The sequence below is a fragment of the Platalea leucorodia genome (assembly GCF_965183815.1).
Source record: "Platalea leucorodia genome assembly, chromosome: 1".
In the NCBI taxonomy this organism is placed as follows: Eukaryota; Metazoa; Chordata; class Aves; order Pelecaniformes; family Threskiornithidae; genus Platalea; species Platalea leucorodia.
In genome coordinates this window covers 105996027-106015574 of record NC_138823.1, presented here as the reverse complement: position 1 = coordinate 106015574, position 19548 = coordinate 105996027, and the positions used below count along the sequence as shown (strand labels likewise).

At 37.6% G+C, this 19548-nt stretch overlaps 1 protein-coding gene across 12 annotated transcripts in view; it reads right to left on the bottom strand.

Annotated features, from left to right (window-relative positions):
• Positions 1–268: 268 nt before the first annotated feature.
• The window catches only part of ICE1 (interactor of little elongation complex ELL subunit 1), a 38932-nt gene continuing 19652 nt past the window's right edge, over positions 269–19548 (bottom strand). For 7 of the 12 annotated variants that reach the window (XM_082322795.1, XM_082322789.1, XM_082322794.1 and 4 more), the window contains 8 exons: positions 17361–17713; positions 12011–16804; positions 10133–10301; positions 7019–7179; positions 4526–4716; positions 2964–3070; positions 2097–2195; positions 269–1177 (listed from right to left, as the gene is read on the bottom strand). In XM_082322795.1, coding sequence (XP_082178921.1) covers positions 996–1177; positions 2097–2195; positions 2964–3070; positions 4526–4716; positions 7019–7179; positions 10133–10301; positions 12011–16804; positions 17361–17713 — 6056 coding nt within the window. In that variant the 3' untranslated portion in view covers positions 269–995. Of the gene's footprint in view, positions 1178–2096; positions 2196–2963; positions 3071–4525; positions 4717–7018; positions 7180–10132; positions 10302–12010; positions 16805–17360; positions 17714–19548 lie in introns of those variants that run through there. The other 5 variants (XM_082322798.1, XM_082322797.1, XM_082322800.1 and 2 more) reach the window with 5 other exon arrangements.

Below are 19548 nucleotides of genomic sequence, written 5' to 3'. Positions count from 1 at the left end.
CTTCAGAAGGTTATAAATCAGGGAGTGAAAATAGAAGTTTTCAATGGATTTTTAAAACTACCTCCCCAGTCGTCCCCAAGGCATACCAGAAAATTCTGGAAAGATTCAATATACCCTCTTTCCAGTGGCCAGAACTGCAGTGTTATGGGCAGCTCATTCAGTGAAATGACCTCATAGGTAATTTCCTCCTGCCCTCCAAAGTAGTATTTATATAAGCTAGAAACAACAGTTTGTTCTGTGTTATTTAAAAAGACCAACAAGAACACAATGGTGTTTGCTTCTTTTATTATGAAAGATACAAAACCACAGAGTGTAGTGAAGCTGTCATTAGAAACGTGAACTTTTTTTGGAACCAACTTTCTATTTACATACACAGAATTCCCCAAGTGGAACAATATCAAATGTGAGACACATTATCAGAATATACCATATATACAAGTTCAGAGATTTAATATCTCTGTTACTCTATACATGATTGTTACACAAAAAGTCAATTCCTACCTGTCTTACACAAGTATTTTAAATTAAGCTTATGAGACTACTCAAGAAAAATAAAGCAGAATCTGGGCAAAGTTCTGCTATCTGAACGGTTACTTTATAAATATAGTACAAAATAATAGAGCCAGGTTTTCAGCCAGACTCAATCTTCTGTTGTGTTAAATAGCCCATGCTCCAAATTGATGGAAGTAAAACAGTGGAAACTATTACTGATTTTTATTGACATCAAACCAGAAATATCTCAGGAGTCAAAGACGCACTGGTTTTCAGATCACTGATCAGTTATTAGGAAAAGCAAGTCTTTGTATTTATTTTTGGAAAACTCTTCCCTCAAACAGAAAAGCCAAATAAAATAGTTCAGCTTCCTTTGTGTGATCAGACATTCTGTTAAAAAAAAAAAACAACCCAACACACCACTTTTTGTATTGTTTTTAACTGGAACCAACTATTGCTTAGTAAAATAAGGCACTTCTTCCTTTAGATCACTTCCCTAGATTTTAGTTTAGTTCCATTTTACAGAGAGAAGTGATTTCAGCTATGCCACTTGTGACAGCAAAAGGGATGTTGTTAAGAACTGTTGCTCTCCAAGCATGGATGGCCTCAACAATACCTTCTGGATTGCTTGAACCCAAGTCACACAGTGAATATATGGCTGCCAGCTGCACACCCCAGGGAACATCTGCAAAAAGTTAACATAAATCCACTTATAGAAACTTTGATATGCGATAATATTTTTGGGAAACCTGAATCTAAAGAAACTATTAGTTCAAGAATTGGAATTAAAACACATCAACAATTGGGATGCCTAAAACCAGAAAGCAGCAAGATGACAAGCTGCACACATATTTTGCAACATGTCATTTTATACTAGCACTTTCCAGTTTTCAAAATTCAGCAGGTTTTCAGTATTCAAAGGGCATAAAAGATTTGAGCATCTAGTGATTTTACTCTGGTTAAGGGTGATCAGACTTCTATGAAAACAGGTTTACACAGAGTCTGAAGCAGACATGGACATATACCACTTACTTAGAAGAACTTGAGACTGCAAGGAAGAGAAGCTATACAAGTGGTTCAAAACAGCTCTCTAACATCAACCAGTGCTTCACTGCAAAATGTACTTAACATCCACAATAACTTAGCAATATAGATCTTTGCTGCCCTAATTGCCTTGCTTTGTCTCAATCAGGAATTTGGACTGTCTTGCAACCCTCTTCCAATACAACAATCTTGCTAGTAGCAAGCTTCAGCATGAGCTGCTCAGGTAACAAATTAGCTATTACTGCTCAAGTCAAATCACCTTTTAATTTCTCTGAGGCAGCTGATGATATGCTGTTACATGAAGCAGTGTAATTCCAAGGTGGCTGAAACTCTCTCAGAGTTGTTCTCTCTCTCAAACAGAGAGTAATACATATGCTTCATTAACTTCGGAAGAGAAAGGGACTCAAACTGAAAACTGTTTGTACTGCTATGCACTAACATAAAACTGCACAAGCAGGCTGTTTTGGCATGTGTGTCTCAATTTGTGTGTGTTTTGTTTACATTGGCAAAACTTCATATTGCAGATGTTACACTAAAGTTCATCTAAATAAAAACTTTACCTTCCTCTTTTGCATGCTGTACAAACAGTCCAATTACAGAACTAATATTCTTCACCGCAGCAAGATATCCTTCCTTCAAACCTATTTGGCCCAATCGACCTGAAAGAAAAAAAGGTTACTATGTATCTGACATTTAGACAGTTGACTTCCTAACTTTTAGACTTACTGATTGTCTGTTGAAGTGTCAACACAAAATGCAAATTTCAATTACAAAAATTAGTCATTCTTGTTACCATGTTGTCTTGAGAACAGTTGTCCTATTCTTTTTCTAACTAAAGACCCCAAAGCATTTTTCATCACATTGATCTAACCTCCTGCAGGTTTACAATTTGTAAGTGTAAAACTCTCAAAGAATGCAATTTCTGTTTAACAAACAATATTGTATAGCCTACATACTGAAAATATCTATTGAAACCCAAAGTTTATCTATTTACCTTGAATGCAAAGGTAAATCTAGCCCCCCAAATAAATGAATCTAACTTAAAATTGCAGGAAGAGGCATTAAGTTGCATATAAAACCTTATTTTATACACTTTGCTATAAAGCATATGTAGCTACAGATGATTTCATTTTAAGTACATAAAACATGTTGGTATTTGTTATTGTGAAATCAGAGTAACATCTCTCAAAACTTAAGTACATGCTTACCACAGGCTGCCAAACAGAAAATATCTGCACAGGATTGTAAAAGTTTGGCTTTTAAGGTGAAAATCTTTGAAGAAAGGGGGGGGGGGGGGGGGGGGGGCGGGAATCAAGATCAAAAAAAAAAAAGCAAAAATACTTAAATTCACTTTCCAGGCAGGCTGACACTTTCAAAGGACATACTTACACAAAGCAGAAGTTCAGGCAAGAATTTAGATTACTTACCAATTAGCCTGAGTGTCAATGCTATAACACTATCAGGAATGGATTGAGCAGTTTCGTGCCCCTTTCTCTTCTTTACCCATTTATCCATAGAAGGCCAAAGCACTTTGCTGTGAAAGACAAATGAATTTGAAAATCTGATACTGCATGAAGTGGTGGTACAATATTTATACAAAATGAACACAAATGGTTCTTCTGTTTACCATGTATTTCCAGAACTCCACTCACATCTTTAATTCACCTTCTAGGGACACTCACAATATGCCAAGCATCCACAAATCTGAGTCATGTAAAGAAGGTTTTAAACCCAAACAATCAAAGCTAACTTTCTGGAGGAATCATTCCTGTTCAGAATAGTATTCCTGTTCATCTTCCTGCAACATTGTGCATCTCTACCTAAAGTCAAGAACTTACTCCACTGACTTCATACATGTATATGAAATTGTGTTACTTTCAAATGTCATGCTGAGATGTTATGCAAGCTTCTTATATGACTGAAAATTCAGTTTGCATGGTATAAGGAGGATCTGATGCTTGTTTTTAAACCTGAAAGGACCTGAGTTAAGACTTTTTTCATCCTTAAAATGATGCTAATAGACCTAGTTACCTATTATCAGCACAACTCCACACCATCAAATAGGTATGGCTTTAGTTAAAATGGCATACCTTTCACTGAAGCTAATTTGTATCATTTTAAAAGTATTTCACTAAAAATAACTTCTTTACTATTTGAAAGCATGGAACCTGTATGACGATTGTAAGTTATTTGCATTTACTTTATACTCAATGATTACGTTATGTCATAGTTAAACAAATGCCATATTTCTGGAGATTCTACTAGGTTATGTAACCTCTACATAGAAAATAGGGGTTCTCAGATCAGTGTAGGTATCAGAGACCAGTGCAGGTATCAAAATGAAGTATTTCAAACCAAGTTAAGTATGGCAGCAGTCCATGCACTAGATTATAGGGTTCAAAGAAAATTTAAGACAGTGAATCTAAGTATTATAATGATTTTAGAATTAAAATCAGGCTGAAATCAGGATAGTACGCTAATGAGTATGGTTACATTTCACTTTCAGTGCTGAAGGAGTGCTATTTACACATCAAAAGTTCCACCCACATTTCTAGTGATGGGGGGGAGAAGAATTCAACAATTAAGTTCAGAGGAAGACAATCAATCATTTTGCTTCATTGACAAACAATCCCTCTCAAAATCTTTCACAATTCTCCACATATAGCTATTTTAAAAGCAATTCTTTATTAGAATGGTTCAAACAGGGTTAATTTCTTGGACAAGCACCATAAAATCCTACATTTCCTCATTGATCGCTCATTCTATCTTAAAATAAGGCACATAAACACAGTAGTCTAGGCCTCATCAGGTTAAAACACCCTCATTTCTAAGTATCTATGCAATGTTTTATTACCTTAAAAGCTAAGCCATAATGTCTCAAATTTTGAAAAAAAAAAAACCAAAACAACAAAAAAAAAAACCACCACCAAAACAAACCACAAAAAAACCTGCACAGGAAAACATTTGAAAGAACTGCTTGCCACAATACCTTATAACATTGTCATGTGTCCAATCCCACTTCAGGTGAGAGCAGAGTAGATCAACAGCGAATATGTACTGCCAAGCATCTTCACTCAGATCTTCTCCGTATTGCTCACTCAGTTGAAATTCTACTTTTGGACATGACTGCATTTCTAAAAGCAGGTTTGAGACCATAATACCAGCATCTAAAGAGGAACTCTGGAATTTTAGAAGGTGATTATCTTAATGCATGAAAAGTTACCAACCCAGAACCAAACTCTTTCTTTACATATATTTGATTCTGACTGTCCACAGCACCCTACACCATAAATTCAACTTTGGGTTTGACTTAACACAAACAAAAAGAGTACATAAACTTCTTCAACACTTTCTTGATGCTTTTATTAAAAGGGGAGTTTGGAAAAAAAAGAACCCAACAGAAACCACAAACCTTACACTCACTCCCTTCTCTCCTCCTACAGTTTGGGAATTTTTGTTTCTTTCAGTGAAGCTTTAAGGTCAGAAGAGTAATTCCAATGCAAGAAGATTAGACTAATCCTGCACACTTTCTAAGTTTTTTTTTTTTTTTCCTGATGATGAAATTTGTTACTGTTTATTGTTCATTAGGGGCTAATTTCCAAGCAAGTACTTTCAATAGTTGAGGTAGTAATAACTGAAAACATGTCATGTGAACCAATTCTGCTAATTAAATAGCTAGGGCAATCAAGGAAATTTAAAAACAAACATCCTCTGAATATCTGAAGTATTAAGCAAAAAGTCTAGGCTTATCACATAAACACAGTAGGTGTTCAGCATATCTGCTTAGTACAAAAGCTCATAAAACTGGCAAGTTCTGCAATGGTGCAAGTCACTAAAATGGCATACTTTGACCAAGAACTAAATACCCATTCTACACGAGCTTTACATTCATAAGTGGAATAATCTTCTCATAAAATTGTATGTATGACTGTCGACCACAATCCAGTTGAATTTGTCCCTGTATTTCCACCTAAGTAAAAAACATCTTACAGATAGGATGATGTCATCTGCTATCATCAATATAGAAATTCCTGAGGTCTTTCTCCCCAGCTGCAGCAGCTCTCATATTTCATAGAGATCCATAAAGAAAGCAGGCAGTGTGAGTGCACAAAATTAATATTTCCAGGAACATTTACTGAGACATACTTATGTGCATCTCTATTGGCATGAGATTGAAAGCTGTAACCTAACAGAATGGAGAATACAAATTCTTTGCTAAACAGGGATTGCAGTACAGCATAACTCTGAATACCAGAGCTTAATGCTACATCACAACTGTGATTTAATCAAAAAAGAAACATATACAAATCCACGCCCTCTTAACTCACTCCACTGTAAACCTGCACTAAATCAGGAGGGTTTTAGGGGCTGTAATTCCAGTGGTACCATATTAAATTCAGAGCTAGCTTCAAATCTAAGAAAAAACAAACATCATGCTTTTTCCACTGGGTACAACACCTAAAGCTATGCTGACAGCAGTAAGCCTAGCTGCAGTCCCCAAGGCAGCTGTGGAGCAGCACGTTAGGATAGTGAATAGATGAGCTATGAATCAAGATGACTTTGTTCACTTGATATTTACAGAACTATAGCACTTCCACCAAGCAAGCCTGGCATTAATATGGGTTTTTCAAAACTACCGGGGCCCTAGCCTTCAAGCAAACGCACAAGCCTGTTACACAGAAGCCTTCTCCAGAAGCAAAGTACCTCTGGCTTTCCATCTGCATGATATAAATTTGCTCCTACTAATATCAAGCATGTCCCAATTTTTCCTTTTTGCAACATCCCCTTCAGGATGGTAATATGTGCCTGCTGAAAACTGACAGAAATTTAACGATTTGCCCAAGGGCTCAAAGACTTGAAGTCAAATCTCAAAAGTCCTTAGGTTCTTAACATTGGTCACCCTCCTTCTGCCATCACTGCAGTTTTGTACTGATCATGCCAACTGCTTATGAAATTAATAGGCTGACTTTTTTTGGTGATAAATGGATATTTATAGTCTACGTCACAGAAAGATCATGAGTAAAAAGAGGCAGGCTCGTCTTGAAATTAACTGTGATACATAATTACCTATTACAAAGAGAACTATGAAAGGCAGACCAGTCCAGTACATATTAAAAAAACCCCAACAAAACAAAACAAAACAAACACCTCAAAGAACAAAGTCACAGTTCCATAGAGAGACAGAATTCCCTAGTCCAAGAACACTCCAGTCAAAGTTTAAAAATAATGATTACTTTTAACGTTTAATAGAGAGATTAGTATTTAATAGGGAAAACAAGAAAAGTGTTGTGTTCTAGTAGGGTCTAGACAATCACAGGAAAAAGGCCTGAAGCAGCATTACGTGTGCAATTGTACAGACTCTATGGGAGATTCACAGAGTATCTTCACACCCCTCATCAGAAGTAAGCTGCTTGATTTGATACAGCCTGCAAAGTGACCAATGCAGACAAAAGCTGATACTGACAACGAAAGCAGACTTTACCTTTTCCCAGTTGAGATAGGCACTCAAACAGGCCAGCATCTCATTGCTTGCACTCTGCCTGACAACTAATTGCACAGCTTTGTTAATTGCACCTTGGAAGACAAATATGTCAGACCATACATTTGTGATAAATAAAATCAATTTTTCTGAGTCTGGAAAGCCTATGGAAAAAAAGAAAGAACAAAGTAAGTTTTTAACATTAAAAAACAACAAAAAAAGCCCATACTCAGGCATTAAAGGCTAGTACACTCTTCAGCAAGATAACTAGGAAAGAAGGCATATAAGTCACATAACAGCTGCAGCCCAGGGAAGGGGAGTAATACTTGGTCTGGGAGCACTGAAACTGGGTTCTTTTAGGATGAAATTAAACTGGAAGATGCACTCCAGAAGCCTACCTAATACACTCCAGTCACAAACGAGCACTCTGATCACTGGCTCAAACCAGAGCTAGTCCAAAAGAAAAAAATAATCCTGAGATGTGCAATAATATGAAAATCAGGTCTTCAGTACAAATCCACAGTACTTGCTAACACCTTGCACCCACACACCTACAAAATCCACATGAAAAAAGAAAACAACTTTGCAAAGAACTTTCATGCAATTCAAATATGAAATCTGATATTGCTCAGCAATTTTCCCAGACTCCATCAGGGAAATGATACAAGTTGTAGGTAACCGTATATGAATGATGCATGTCAAAATTTGTAGTTCCATAGACAAAATGTGTGCTACTGATACAGCTGAAGAAACCTCATTCATTAAATTAACTCAGAGCAAGTATCTGACAACTATATATCCAGAACTGTAAGAATAAGAGAGGACAGAGTTCCAGGCCGTCAAAGGGAAGCTAATACACCCTTCTGAACACCAAAGCAGAAATCTTCAAGGCAAAATATTAAGATAAAACATGAATGTGTAGACTGCAGGCAATAAAAAGTACATTGGAATAAGCAATAAGTAGATATTACTTTCATGCACGAAATGCAATACTGCAACACATATGCCTGAAACACTATTGTCACTATAAAAAGCTACAAAACATAATGAAAACTGAAAAGCTAAATGCGTCTTCCATCTTCACTTCAGCATACCTTCTACATTTTTAGAAAGATCTTAAGAACTAGAGAGCATATGAAAATACATCAAATCAAGAAGCTTTAATAGATTCACTGAGCATAAAGAATTTACAGAGTTCCATCCAATGTCTTGGATGGACCTTCTCTACTCTGAAGCCTCTCATCACATAAGAATGAACTTTTTTTTTGTCAGAAGAAGGACTGTTGCTAAACTAGAATTATCTACATGCTGCTACTTGAATTGCCTACCCATGAATTTGGAACACTTAAAAGACTCACTCAGTGATGAGTAAGAGTTAAAGAGGCATCAAAAGAAGAAAACAAAAAAAGAAAAGAGGAGGGGAACGGAGGAGGGGAACGGAGGAGGGGAACGGAGGAGGGGAACGGAGGAGGGGAACGGAGGAGGGGAACGGAGGAGAGGTAAAAGGAAAAATAACCAGAGAAAGATAACATTCAATTTATAGTCATTTAAAGGCAGAATACCTGAAAGGAGAACAGAACAAAAAAGGATGGACAAGAAGTCAAGAGAACAGATGATGCAAGTCTAATGAGGTAGTACTGACTGTTTATAGTCAATTTGGCAATTGTGTAGCTGGAACATAGCTCACACTTGTGTTGCCATAATTCTGATGGGAATTAATACACAAAACTACATGAAAGAGAAAACCCTAAAATGAATGCATTGTAATCAAATCAAAATAAACAAATTAAAAAAACCAAACAGCCCTTAAGATGTGTTTATAGCTGTTCACACTCAAAAGATAACAATAAAACCACAGAACAACCACAACAGGAATTTATGCAATTCAAAGTATAGAACAGAAAATCATTCAACAAAAATACGCATTTAGCTACTGAAGTTTGAATCTTACCCAGAAAAAGAAAGGAAAAAAAGGAGAATGTTTAATATTTGCAAGAGCCCAGAAAAAGTCAAAGTACCAAGGTACTGCAAAACAAAAGGCTTAATTGTTAATTTAGACTAAGAAAAGATATCTGACAAGTAATAGTTTCTGACATGGTGCAGTATTAAAACTATTAACATGAAAAAAAGTGAAAGGAGTTATGATGGACTGCACGAAGGACAGAAAAACAGATAAGAAAACAGGAATTCCAAAAAGAACCCAAGCAAAAAAAAAAAGAAAAATATCCCAACCCAACAAAAAAAAGACAATTAAGACAAAATAAAATCACAATCCTTAATAAGATAAAAGAAAGAAAAAAGAAAAAAGATAGGAATGATATGTGGAAGATAGCCACTAACTGAAGCAACCAAAAGTTGTAGCATTTTGCTCCTCAGTGCTCTCAAAGTTTATTTTATTTTAATTTGAAACATAGATACCAGTATACTGTTTTGAGCCCTGGAGGGCTCGGTATTTTCGAACTAAGTGAAGTCCTTCCAGAACGAAGACAGACTCTTAATTAGTACAGTGATAGTATGTATGTATTACCTTTGTTACCGGAAACAAAAGGAAGAGGGGAAGAGGAAGGGAACCAAAATGAAAACACCTCTCAACCAAGCGAGACTTTGGATAATGGGAAGTAATTAAACTTTAAGCAAGATATGTTGTACAAATGCACTGGTTTTGATCAAGGTATTGTCCAACTCCTGACACTATTTTAAGCCGATACATGTTTTTAAATCACACTTGCTTTATGAATCAATGCTTACTCAGTTAACATAAGAAAATACTAATGAGCAAAAAGTACAAAATTCCCTGGAATCTCATTATCATTTTGGAGATGGTGGGGCAAAAATGAAAGCACAGAGGATCCTAAATAAAATATTTATTTGAAAAAATTAGTAGACTGCTAAGAGCCCCGGTCATCACCAAACTGAGACACAGATGTGGAGAAACTGTGAGAAAGGAAATTTCTCCTAGAACAGTTTATACTTCTGCACTATAGAAAAAAGTTCTAAGGAAAATGTCCCTTTCACAGGATTTTTGTTAGTTTGTTTTTAGAAACATAATCATTCTGGAACACTACAGCAAAGACACACAGCATATTTAAGATACAAGACCACCAAGTAACACTATACCTTCTTTAAGTAGGCTATAGCAGAAAAGGCGGGCTCTTTCCAAATCTCCCAACTGTCGACAAATTCCTATATAGACTCGACATAGAGACTGATTGAAATTGTAATTTGTGGCATTCTTCTGAGCCTTGAGTTTATTGAGAATAACATGCAGCAAGGACTCTGCTAAATGCTATAAGGTACAAAAAATATTGTTAAGACTATTATATACTTGAGAATATTTGATAACATTACAGTAGTATGACAAGCAAAAAGAACTACTATCTTACTTGCAAGAATACTGTTTGCATACATAAAAAAATGCAGAAAAGTAAATCAGAGGCAACCAGTGAAAGAAAAAAGAGTGAGGAGCAACTTCCCAGAATAAACATGCCTTAAACAGATGAGGAATAGGACTACTATTCATTAAATAGAAATTTTTTAGTTATGTGATTAAAAATTCTTCCTTAAACAAAACGTGAGAAGAGGAATAATGACAGGTAGAGGAACCACAATAACTTAATCAGGACAAATGGAGCACCCTGACTTGGCTACTCCCTGAGCAGTCACAGGAGGATGAACAGCCCATTGTCTATTAGATCAATCAACAGCAGAGTCTCTACCCAGATCACCTTACACACTGCAGGAGGTGGGGAGGGGGTGTTACTGTCTACAGTAACATGGGACTGGAAATGAGATGCAAGGAAGGAGAATATTGGGATTGTGCAAGACTTATTATAGGATGTTTAGAGGGAGGACTAGAAGTGGGGAGTAGAATGAGAGGCTTAGGAGCCAGGTGCTGGAGAGGCCACAGGTTTAGACTGGGTACCTGCAGACACCAGGGAGTCTGAGTGCTGGCTTTGTGAGGAATCAGAAGGTCCAAGCCAGCGACCTGAAAACCAGGGGTCTGAGGATCAGATGCAGGTAAGGCCATAGGTCTGGACCAGCTACTGGAGGGATGTGTGTGCACTTCTGTGTCTGTAAGTCTGTCAGTGCATGAGACTAGCGGGGAGAACAGGAGTTACCTACTGCATATACCGAGTGTCTAATGTTAGCTACTGGAGGGATCCATACTGTGTGTATATGTAAGTATTTTCCACTACCAGGCTTTCACTCTGATCAGCCAGAGAAGGGAACAAGATTAGGCACATACTGCGTGCACGTGTGCCTATTAGGAGTACATACTCTGCCTTGCTACTGGCTGGACCTGAAAACATAAAGCTGCTGCAGCCTTGCTTCTATGAAGTTACTAGATTTGGCAACTCCTAACAAAGATGACCCTAGAACTTCTGTGGAGAACTTAATTACATTCAAGAACCGAAACAGGGCAAAATGCTGCCATGTTAGTGAATTGCTCTGCTGTAGACTACAAATTCTCTATGAGAAAGATGGCAATTGAAGTGAATTTTTTCAACAGCAAGTTCTGAGAAACAAACTAATGGAAGATTTTTCCAAGAAAATGCATTTGAACAACCTGATGTAGAATAATAAAGGCAAACATGGAATGAAAGGGTATGTCACTATTGTATATACAATGCAGTTTATCTTATTTAATTGAAAAAAATAAAAAAGGTAATCAAACCTCACACTTCTAGAGGAACTCCTTCTACAATTTTTAATGTTATCCACTACAAAAAATAAAGTGTTTTATGCATACATCAGGAAAGCAAAACTATTTACAAATACAGTTTTGCATCTTGGACACCATTGAACAGTGATTTCTTGTAGAGTTCTATATTTTCTTAAGTTATAAAAGGTTATATGTGCGATAACCTTCCAAGACTACAGTTTGGCACTGCAGATTTCCTGAACAACTGAGAATTCAAATACTGCATACTTACACCCTTTTCATCTGCACAGAAGTCATTATTAAAACACAAAACTAAAAAATATGCTACTTACCTTGTTTTTTATACTAAATTCATAGACAACTTCTTTCTCTTCATCTCTCATTATTGGAATCTTTGAGATATTGCCGACATACACGTGACCTTTAATAACTGGCAACAAGTCAAAACAGGAGTCAGCAATTTTCTTCAATGCTAAAGAAACTTTCTGGCAGTCAGGATCAATAACCTTCTTTACTGGTAGTGATGCTTCTAAACTGGAACTGTGTGCTGAATCACTGATTTCACAGCTTTTGTCATCGAAAGCCTCCTGCATTTCAGAGATTGTATTTTTAGTATTTCCAATAGCAGCAATATCATTGAGCTCCAGCTTTGGTGGTTCACTGTCCAACCTCAGTCTCTTTGCACTTCTTGGCATAGATATTGGCAATAGTGTCCGTTTTTCAAGATGATTTGATGAGCCTGAAAACAATTGCTGATTTTGCACACCTTTGTCTTGATCTTTACTACTATCAGATTTCAAATTGCTCCCAGTTTTAACAAAAGCAGTTGATGTAGATGCAATTGCTTTGAACCCACCTATTTGAGCCACAGGTCCTGGCAAACTTTGGCTGTCTGAAAAAGCACATCTGTTAAGCTGAATATTGCCTTTCAGAATGTTTAATGTCCTTGCCCTTGCAGACAGCTCTGGATACATAGTGTCCAATATTTTCACAGAGTTCTCCTGAGGAGCACCTGGAGCAGCACTATCAGCTGCAAACAGAGGAAATCTTCCTGGGACAGGAAGTGCGTGCTTTGGAATGGAAGTACAAAATTTCAAAGGTGAGGAGCGAATCCTTCTACCTACTGCCATTTCTGAGGGTGAGGGAGGAGAAAACAAAAGAGCAGATTTTACTGTTGGAGTATCTGCTAATGGAGACATGAGAGGGGGAACGGGAGTTTCACGTAGTGGGGATATCAGGTCATCAAGAGGGGAAAGCAAAGAGGATTGACCAGTAGAAGACATTACTGGGGATATGGTACATGCAGCTTTTGGAGGAGTAGCAATCAAAGGCAGTAGCAAGGGGGGGAGAGGAGGACCCATCTCTTGCCTAATTTTATTTATAGTCTCGGATGACCATTTTGTTGGCACAGAGGTATCAGCATTTGCGAGAACTGGCTGAGTTAGTTTAACTTTGTGTGTCTTTGTTTTTCTTTTACCTTGAAACAGCCTCTTTGATAGCTTGGCATGCATTACTTGGGCAGCTGTCTTGGCTGAAACAGTCAACATTTCAGATAGTTCTTGCTCTTTGCACTTCAATTTATTGCTGTCTTTGAGAGCAACATCCACACAAGACTCTGACTCCAACATACATGGCTTCTCAAATACTGGTTTTTGTGGCTCAGAAGGCTGCCTAACTGTCTGACAATTGCACTCTACATCAGATAGGGCTGGATTTGGAAGATAATTGACAACATTTTTTTTTCTACTGCTACCATCTAGGATAACATCAGTGTTGTTTTCTCCTATGTTGCAAGCAGTGCAAGTTTGATTATGATTATATTCTTCAAACACTGAGACCCCCATATCAACACCATGTAGTAGACTTTGCTCCACGTTTGACTGAAGTTTTTCAGAATCATTTTCTTCTAAGAAATTGCCAAGGGCTGACATTCTTGTATTTACTTTACTGTTTTTTACAGCCAGTCTGCATGTTTCTGAGAATCTGGTTAACATCTGGCATAGTGGTAATCTATTTTTTGATGCATTTGGCATCACAGGGCTTTCTTTTGATACCTCAGTTTTTAACGGACTTTCCTCACTGTCACTGATGCATCCAGCTCTATTAGAACCTACCATGCATTCATTAGCACCCTCAGCATTTTCAGAGGTTACTAATATACACTCTCTTTTGCAACAGGCTAAGTCTTTAGGATAACCCTTCCTAACCACACTTGACAACTCATTTGCAGTATCTGGAGAGGTGTTTGTTTCACTGTGTGCTTCACTGCGTGTATCCATATCCACCATAGTGTCTGCATTTAGATGACTAACTGTCAAAGTATTTCCTGGGTGCATTGTTGAATGAAGTTCACATGCTTGGTAATTAGCATCAACAATTGCACCGGTTTCCAGAGCACCCACTACAGTTCTCCTGGAAGCTCTCAGTTCCTTTCTGAACATGGGAACACATTCGGAACATTTCACATATCTAACTTTTTGTACAGAACAGTCTTTCTCTTCAGATTCATTGCTCTGCTCTGGCATATCAAAATCATTTTTAGATCTTTTTATGGCATTTTTCCCAGACGCCTCAAAACTATTCAATTCTTTGCTTTCTCCCCCAGCTGTTAGTGAACCAGTGTTAGAAGGATCTGTTCTAACCTCCCACATAGAAGTCCTGCATCCTGATTCTTGACAATCAAACTTTTGGAGAAGAGAAGTATTCTTATTATAAGAGTCTGCATCCAGGATCTGTGATGTAACAGATGCCTGAGGTTCTTTATCTACTGGCTGCTCCTTCTCATCTCGAATTTTCACTTCATTTTTGTGTACGTATTCCCTCTCAGGGCAGTCCAGTTCTTTGCACATGTTGTCTTTTTCAGCAGATAGGGTCTCAGCACCCTCTTCCAAGCTTTCTGAAGAACAGTTAAATGCGCTACCCGTAATACAATTTTTATCTCCTTTGTTTTCCCGTGTACGGGAAAAAGCAGTCTTTTCTGTGAAATTAGTTTCAACAAAACTGACAGCTTTCTGAAGACTGAAATTTAGATCAGGAGGCATTGTGGATTCTGAGCCAATTCCCACTTGCACAGGAGAATATGTTTCTTCAGTATTTATACAGCCCACCTCCAAGTCACCTTGAGTAGAAAAAGCCAAGCCACTATTAAAATCCATTTCTGAAGTAGGCTGGCAGATGATCTCTGAAATATTATTTTTCTTCACAACATTCTCTTCCCAGTTAAATGAACTGGAACAAGTCTCTGTCACCAATTCCTCGCTTTGTTTATTTAATTCCCCTTTTATTTCATCACATTTAACATTTTCAGTTACTGAGAACTGATTCAGAGGTTTTGCAAACTGTGCCTGAGAAGTAAGCTTACTTTCTACTAAGACAGATTCAATGGTATCCACTCTTTCCAACAGCTCACTGCTTTCCTTTCTGAAATCTTCTGGATTAATTTTGAATTCAGTCTCTTGAGATTCAAACACTCTCAAGTTTTGAGTTTTGGACAACCTACGTTCTAATGTACTACACAGGTTTTCAGGTTGTTTTATTTCACCTTTTATTTCTGTAAAATCTAACACAGAGGATTCAAACTTAGCTACACCACTTTCTGCATCAATAATGCATGCCATCTTCGGTAATGCAAGTATACTTTCCAAGTCTGACTTCCCTTGTGATAAATTACTGCCATTTTCTTCCTGGTGTGGTTTGCCCTTTAAATATCCTTCCTCCTTTATATCTATTAATTTTCCATTTTCTGAAATACGGAGTAGCTCTGATGATTCAGCTATTTCTAGAACACTTTCTCTGTTAAATTTCAAGGCTAGTTCAACAGTTTCAGGTCTGGTTGTATGCCTGTCTTCAATTTTGAGCTGTTCATCATCTTTTGGAAAGGCTGACAAAGCAGTCCCCTCCATACATACATTTTGGTCTCTGTCATCCACAGACAATGAATTTCTGATTCCTTCAATAGTAGATACAGGTAAATAATGTCTAGAGACTTTAACAGTCTCTGGTTCGCATTCTCTGTCCACTTCATCTTTTATTGTTTGCACACATTGTTTCTCCAGTATCTCTTCACTGTCATGTTTTATTTCGGAGCACTGAGAGTGTGCAGAGATCTCAACAGCTCCAGTGTCTGCCTCAGTCTCCATAATTATTCCCTCCCCATCACACTGTATCATTAGGTCTTTAGGACACTCCACTTCACAGAAGGATTCTGAACTACTGAAATCGGACAATACATTTTCAGAGAGCTCTCTCTCATTGCTTGCCTCTGCACAGAGTCCTTTCATCTGTATTGTGGCTGTTACTTCCTCTCCAATTATCACTTGTTCTACGTTTTCCCCTACATTACTTGTCATATTAGTTACTTTGATTACATTTTTTGATTCATTTTCAACCACTTCATTCTGTATCAACACACCAGATTTCTCCTCAGAATCTTCACTCTGCAGCACAATGCATTGCTTGGGTGGCAAATGAGTAACATTTTGAGGAACAGATACTGCCCTGGGAGTTATCCTCTCTCCTGATAATCCACCTCTTTCTGCTTTCATTAATTCACCACACTTTTCATGTGTACCCTCATAATCAACAGCTCGGATTAAGATTACATTCTCCTCTGTTTGCTCTACCTCACTACATTTTTCCATCTGATTCTGAAGCTTGAAACTGTGTAACATAAGATCAGCTGAAGAACCTTCCTCTTCACTGTGTATGTCCTCACTATCTCCCTTCTGTTCTTTGATGGCTTCCAATTCATGTCCTGCTGCTTCAGTTAGTTCTCTCTTCTCAGTTTCCATATTCTCAGAATTCTCCTCCAAACAATCTTTATTGGCTTCCATGTTTGTAATTAAAGTAGCAGCTTCAGCTTGCTTTGTTTCAGCATCTCTCTCCTCCTTGCTTGACATCTTTGGACTGATATGAACATTCTTTTCATCCCAACTCAGATTACGTGAGATTTCTGCATCAAGACCATGCTCACATGATTTGCTCTGTCTGTTACACTCCTCATTGAGGCTGAATACATCACAACTCTGAGGCTGAACTTGGTCGTCTTGTAAAATATCCTCCACCGCAGAAGCACCACAATCAACTTCTTCGTCACTGGAACCTGTGACTTCTCCAAACAATATATCCTTTAATAAAAAATACAAAGTTAATATTACAAAGCCTGGTATCAGTTTTAAGATCTATTTCTCTAAACAAATATACTGGTGGCCCTGACATGCAGTGGTTTTGAGAGATTAAGGCTTATCAACAGAATTACATCCTTCTCCATCATTGCTCTTCACAGCAAATGGAAAGTACCTCTGTGAAAAGTTGGAGACTTCTTCACCTACCTACTTCCATTCTAAGATTACTGGAAAACAATATTTGAGTAGGTTCCCCTTGACTTTCAAGCTGTAGAATTTTGCTATGAAAGCCACGTTTATACCCAACAGGAACTGGGACTGTAAGTCGGCAACATTGGGAAAAGAAATTATGACAGCAGTTGAGACACGGGTGACTTTGTTTTAAATATACTTCTGAAAATTATGTTTTATCCAAACACTCACACAGAGACCCTTTCAGTGCATGAGTAACTGATACTGATACTCAAGAAAATTAAAAAGCCCAGGAACATCAAATCATTATTTTTGCAGTAATTATACAACCAAGTTAGTGCCAAGTCAGACACATGCTAAAACTCACCTGTGTAGTTGGTGGTGAAAGCTGTACTGGAGAAAGCAGAGCAGGGAGAGGCCTGGCCCAATTCAATATATCCATCACATTTCCACCTGGGCCCTTTTGCTCCTGATCAGAGAAGTCTGAACTGCTGTGTGCCCCATCTGTCTGTATTATCACATCTACAGTTTTATCCTCAACACCATGCAGACATTCTTCAGTAGTCCTGTTCTCAACAGAGTCACCTCCAAAATGCTCAGTACTCGCTTCAAGTTGCATGGCTGTTACAGAATTTTGCTTTCCAGCACTTTCTAGTAAAGAATACCAAGGTAGCGTTTTGCCATCACACTTCCTGATCTTTTGGTGGATTTGTACAGTTTCTAAAACACAAGAATATTATTATGAATTCTTTTCCCCTCCCATTTTTCTTTATAGAGATAATACACCATAGTAATAAGAATGCATTACCATCTTTTCAAGTGATGTTCCCACAGACTAGTAATAAGAAGCACTTAATGTCACTTTCAGGAATATTTTCCTTACAGAGATCAGATGTTGTTATTCACAAACAATTCTTTTTTCATGAAAAAGGTATATGGATGTGCAAAGACCTCCCCCCCCCAAACCACTTTCTGACTTGAATCCTTAAGACTGTTCTTCCCAATTTTTCTTATCAGGAAGGGCCATACTGGGTAGGACTGAAGGTCCATACAGCTCAATGATTTATTTCAGTTTTAGCCCAGTAACTGATGTTCAGGAAAAGCAGGACAAGCAGGCAGTGACATTCCCCACCCAGGCTGTAATTCTCAGCTTAAAGCAACCTGCAGCTTTGAGCCAGCAGCTGCACTTGCAGGCCAGTTACAATTATACCCTGCCATAAACACAGTAAGGGAGTTCTTAGCTATATTCCTAATTGTATGATTTAATACATATACGCTTTTGAAGTGTTTGTTCTTTAAATTTCAATATTGAGTCTAACTGTACAAGATTTTGTCTTCAATGATGTGACTTAGTTAAAGCTGAAGCCTTAAAAAAAAAAAAAATCTTTCTTAGAAGTGAGGTTCCCCCGCGACATACCTATGCACAAAGGAGTTTGAACCACTAAGACAATGAAAGATACTGAGCAGTTGACAACCCTTTCAAGATACTGCCAACTATATCAGTTTTACACAGTTATTCTAGCAGCAAGAAAGCATGTCCAAATGCTGTGTGATTCTTTGCGTTGTACTTTTGTTTTGTTCCTTTTCAAATCACACTTTTTGTTATTACACAGTAACCCATTTCTTATGCATGCAGACAAAACACATTGCCCCAGGAAAGTCTGAACAGTAGAGACAAAGAGTTTATATATTGATTATAATTGTGCTAGATACTTTTAGCAGTGAAAAGATGGCCCAGTTTTCTGAAATTTAAATTCTATGATTTTTATAAAAAGAAAAGATGACCTCCAATTAAACAGTAGAAATCAACAATGCCAAACCCCAGTGTGCCACATGAAACTAGAACTTCCTCCATAGTATTTTCAATTCTTATATGACATTTGTATGTGTGATCTTGTTTATAGTGCTCACAAACGCTGTTGGACATAGAATCAGCAGTATTCAAGCATGAGATCAAGCCTATTCTGTGTACATCCAAGTACCATCCCACAGGATAAAGACAGCACATGCTCAAAATGGTTTTGAACAAGATTTCTTTCATGCTCCTTTGTGCCAACCAGTTCTAAGCTCAGAACTTTCTCCACACTGAAGTGGGCAGAAACACACAGTTCTGTGTTTTGCTCCTGGAACTTCAATTAGGCAACTGGGAAGTTTACTTTGCACAGTGAACTACACAATACTACTAACTTATCAGGAACTTTACTCTCAAAATCAGTCACGTGCCTACATGGAGCTGAAGACTATTGATACACACCATCCACTGAAAAGTTCCCTCTGAGAAATGGATCAAAGATATAACTTCTGATTAACTAAGAGATTCTCCATCCTTCTGTCCTCATCCCTTTCCAACCCAGTCCCTGATTGATAACTTTGGTTGAATTTCCTTAGGAATGAGATGCTTTTCTCATGGTTACCCCTTTATCTGTAGGAAGAGTTGTCATAGCAATTTTCAAAGGTTCAGGATACAGTAAACTTCTCTATAGGAAACAGTAGACTCTTTGGCACCTTGGCCTGAACTTCAGGTCCAGGAAAAGCCATACTGATATTGAGACCTT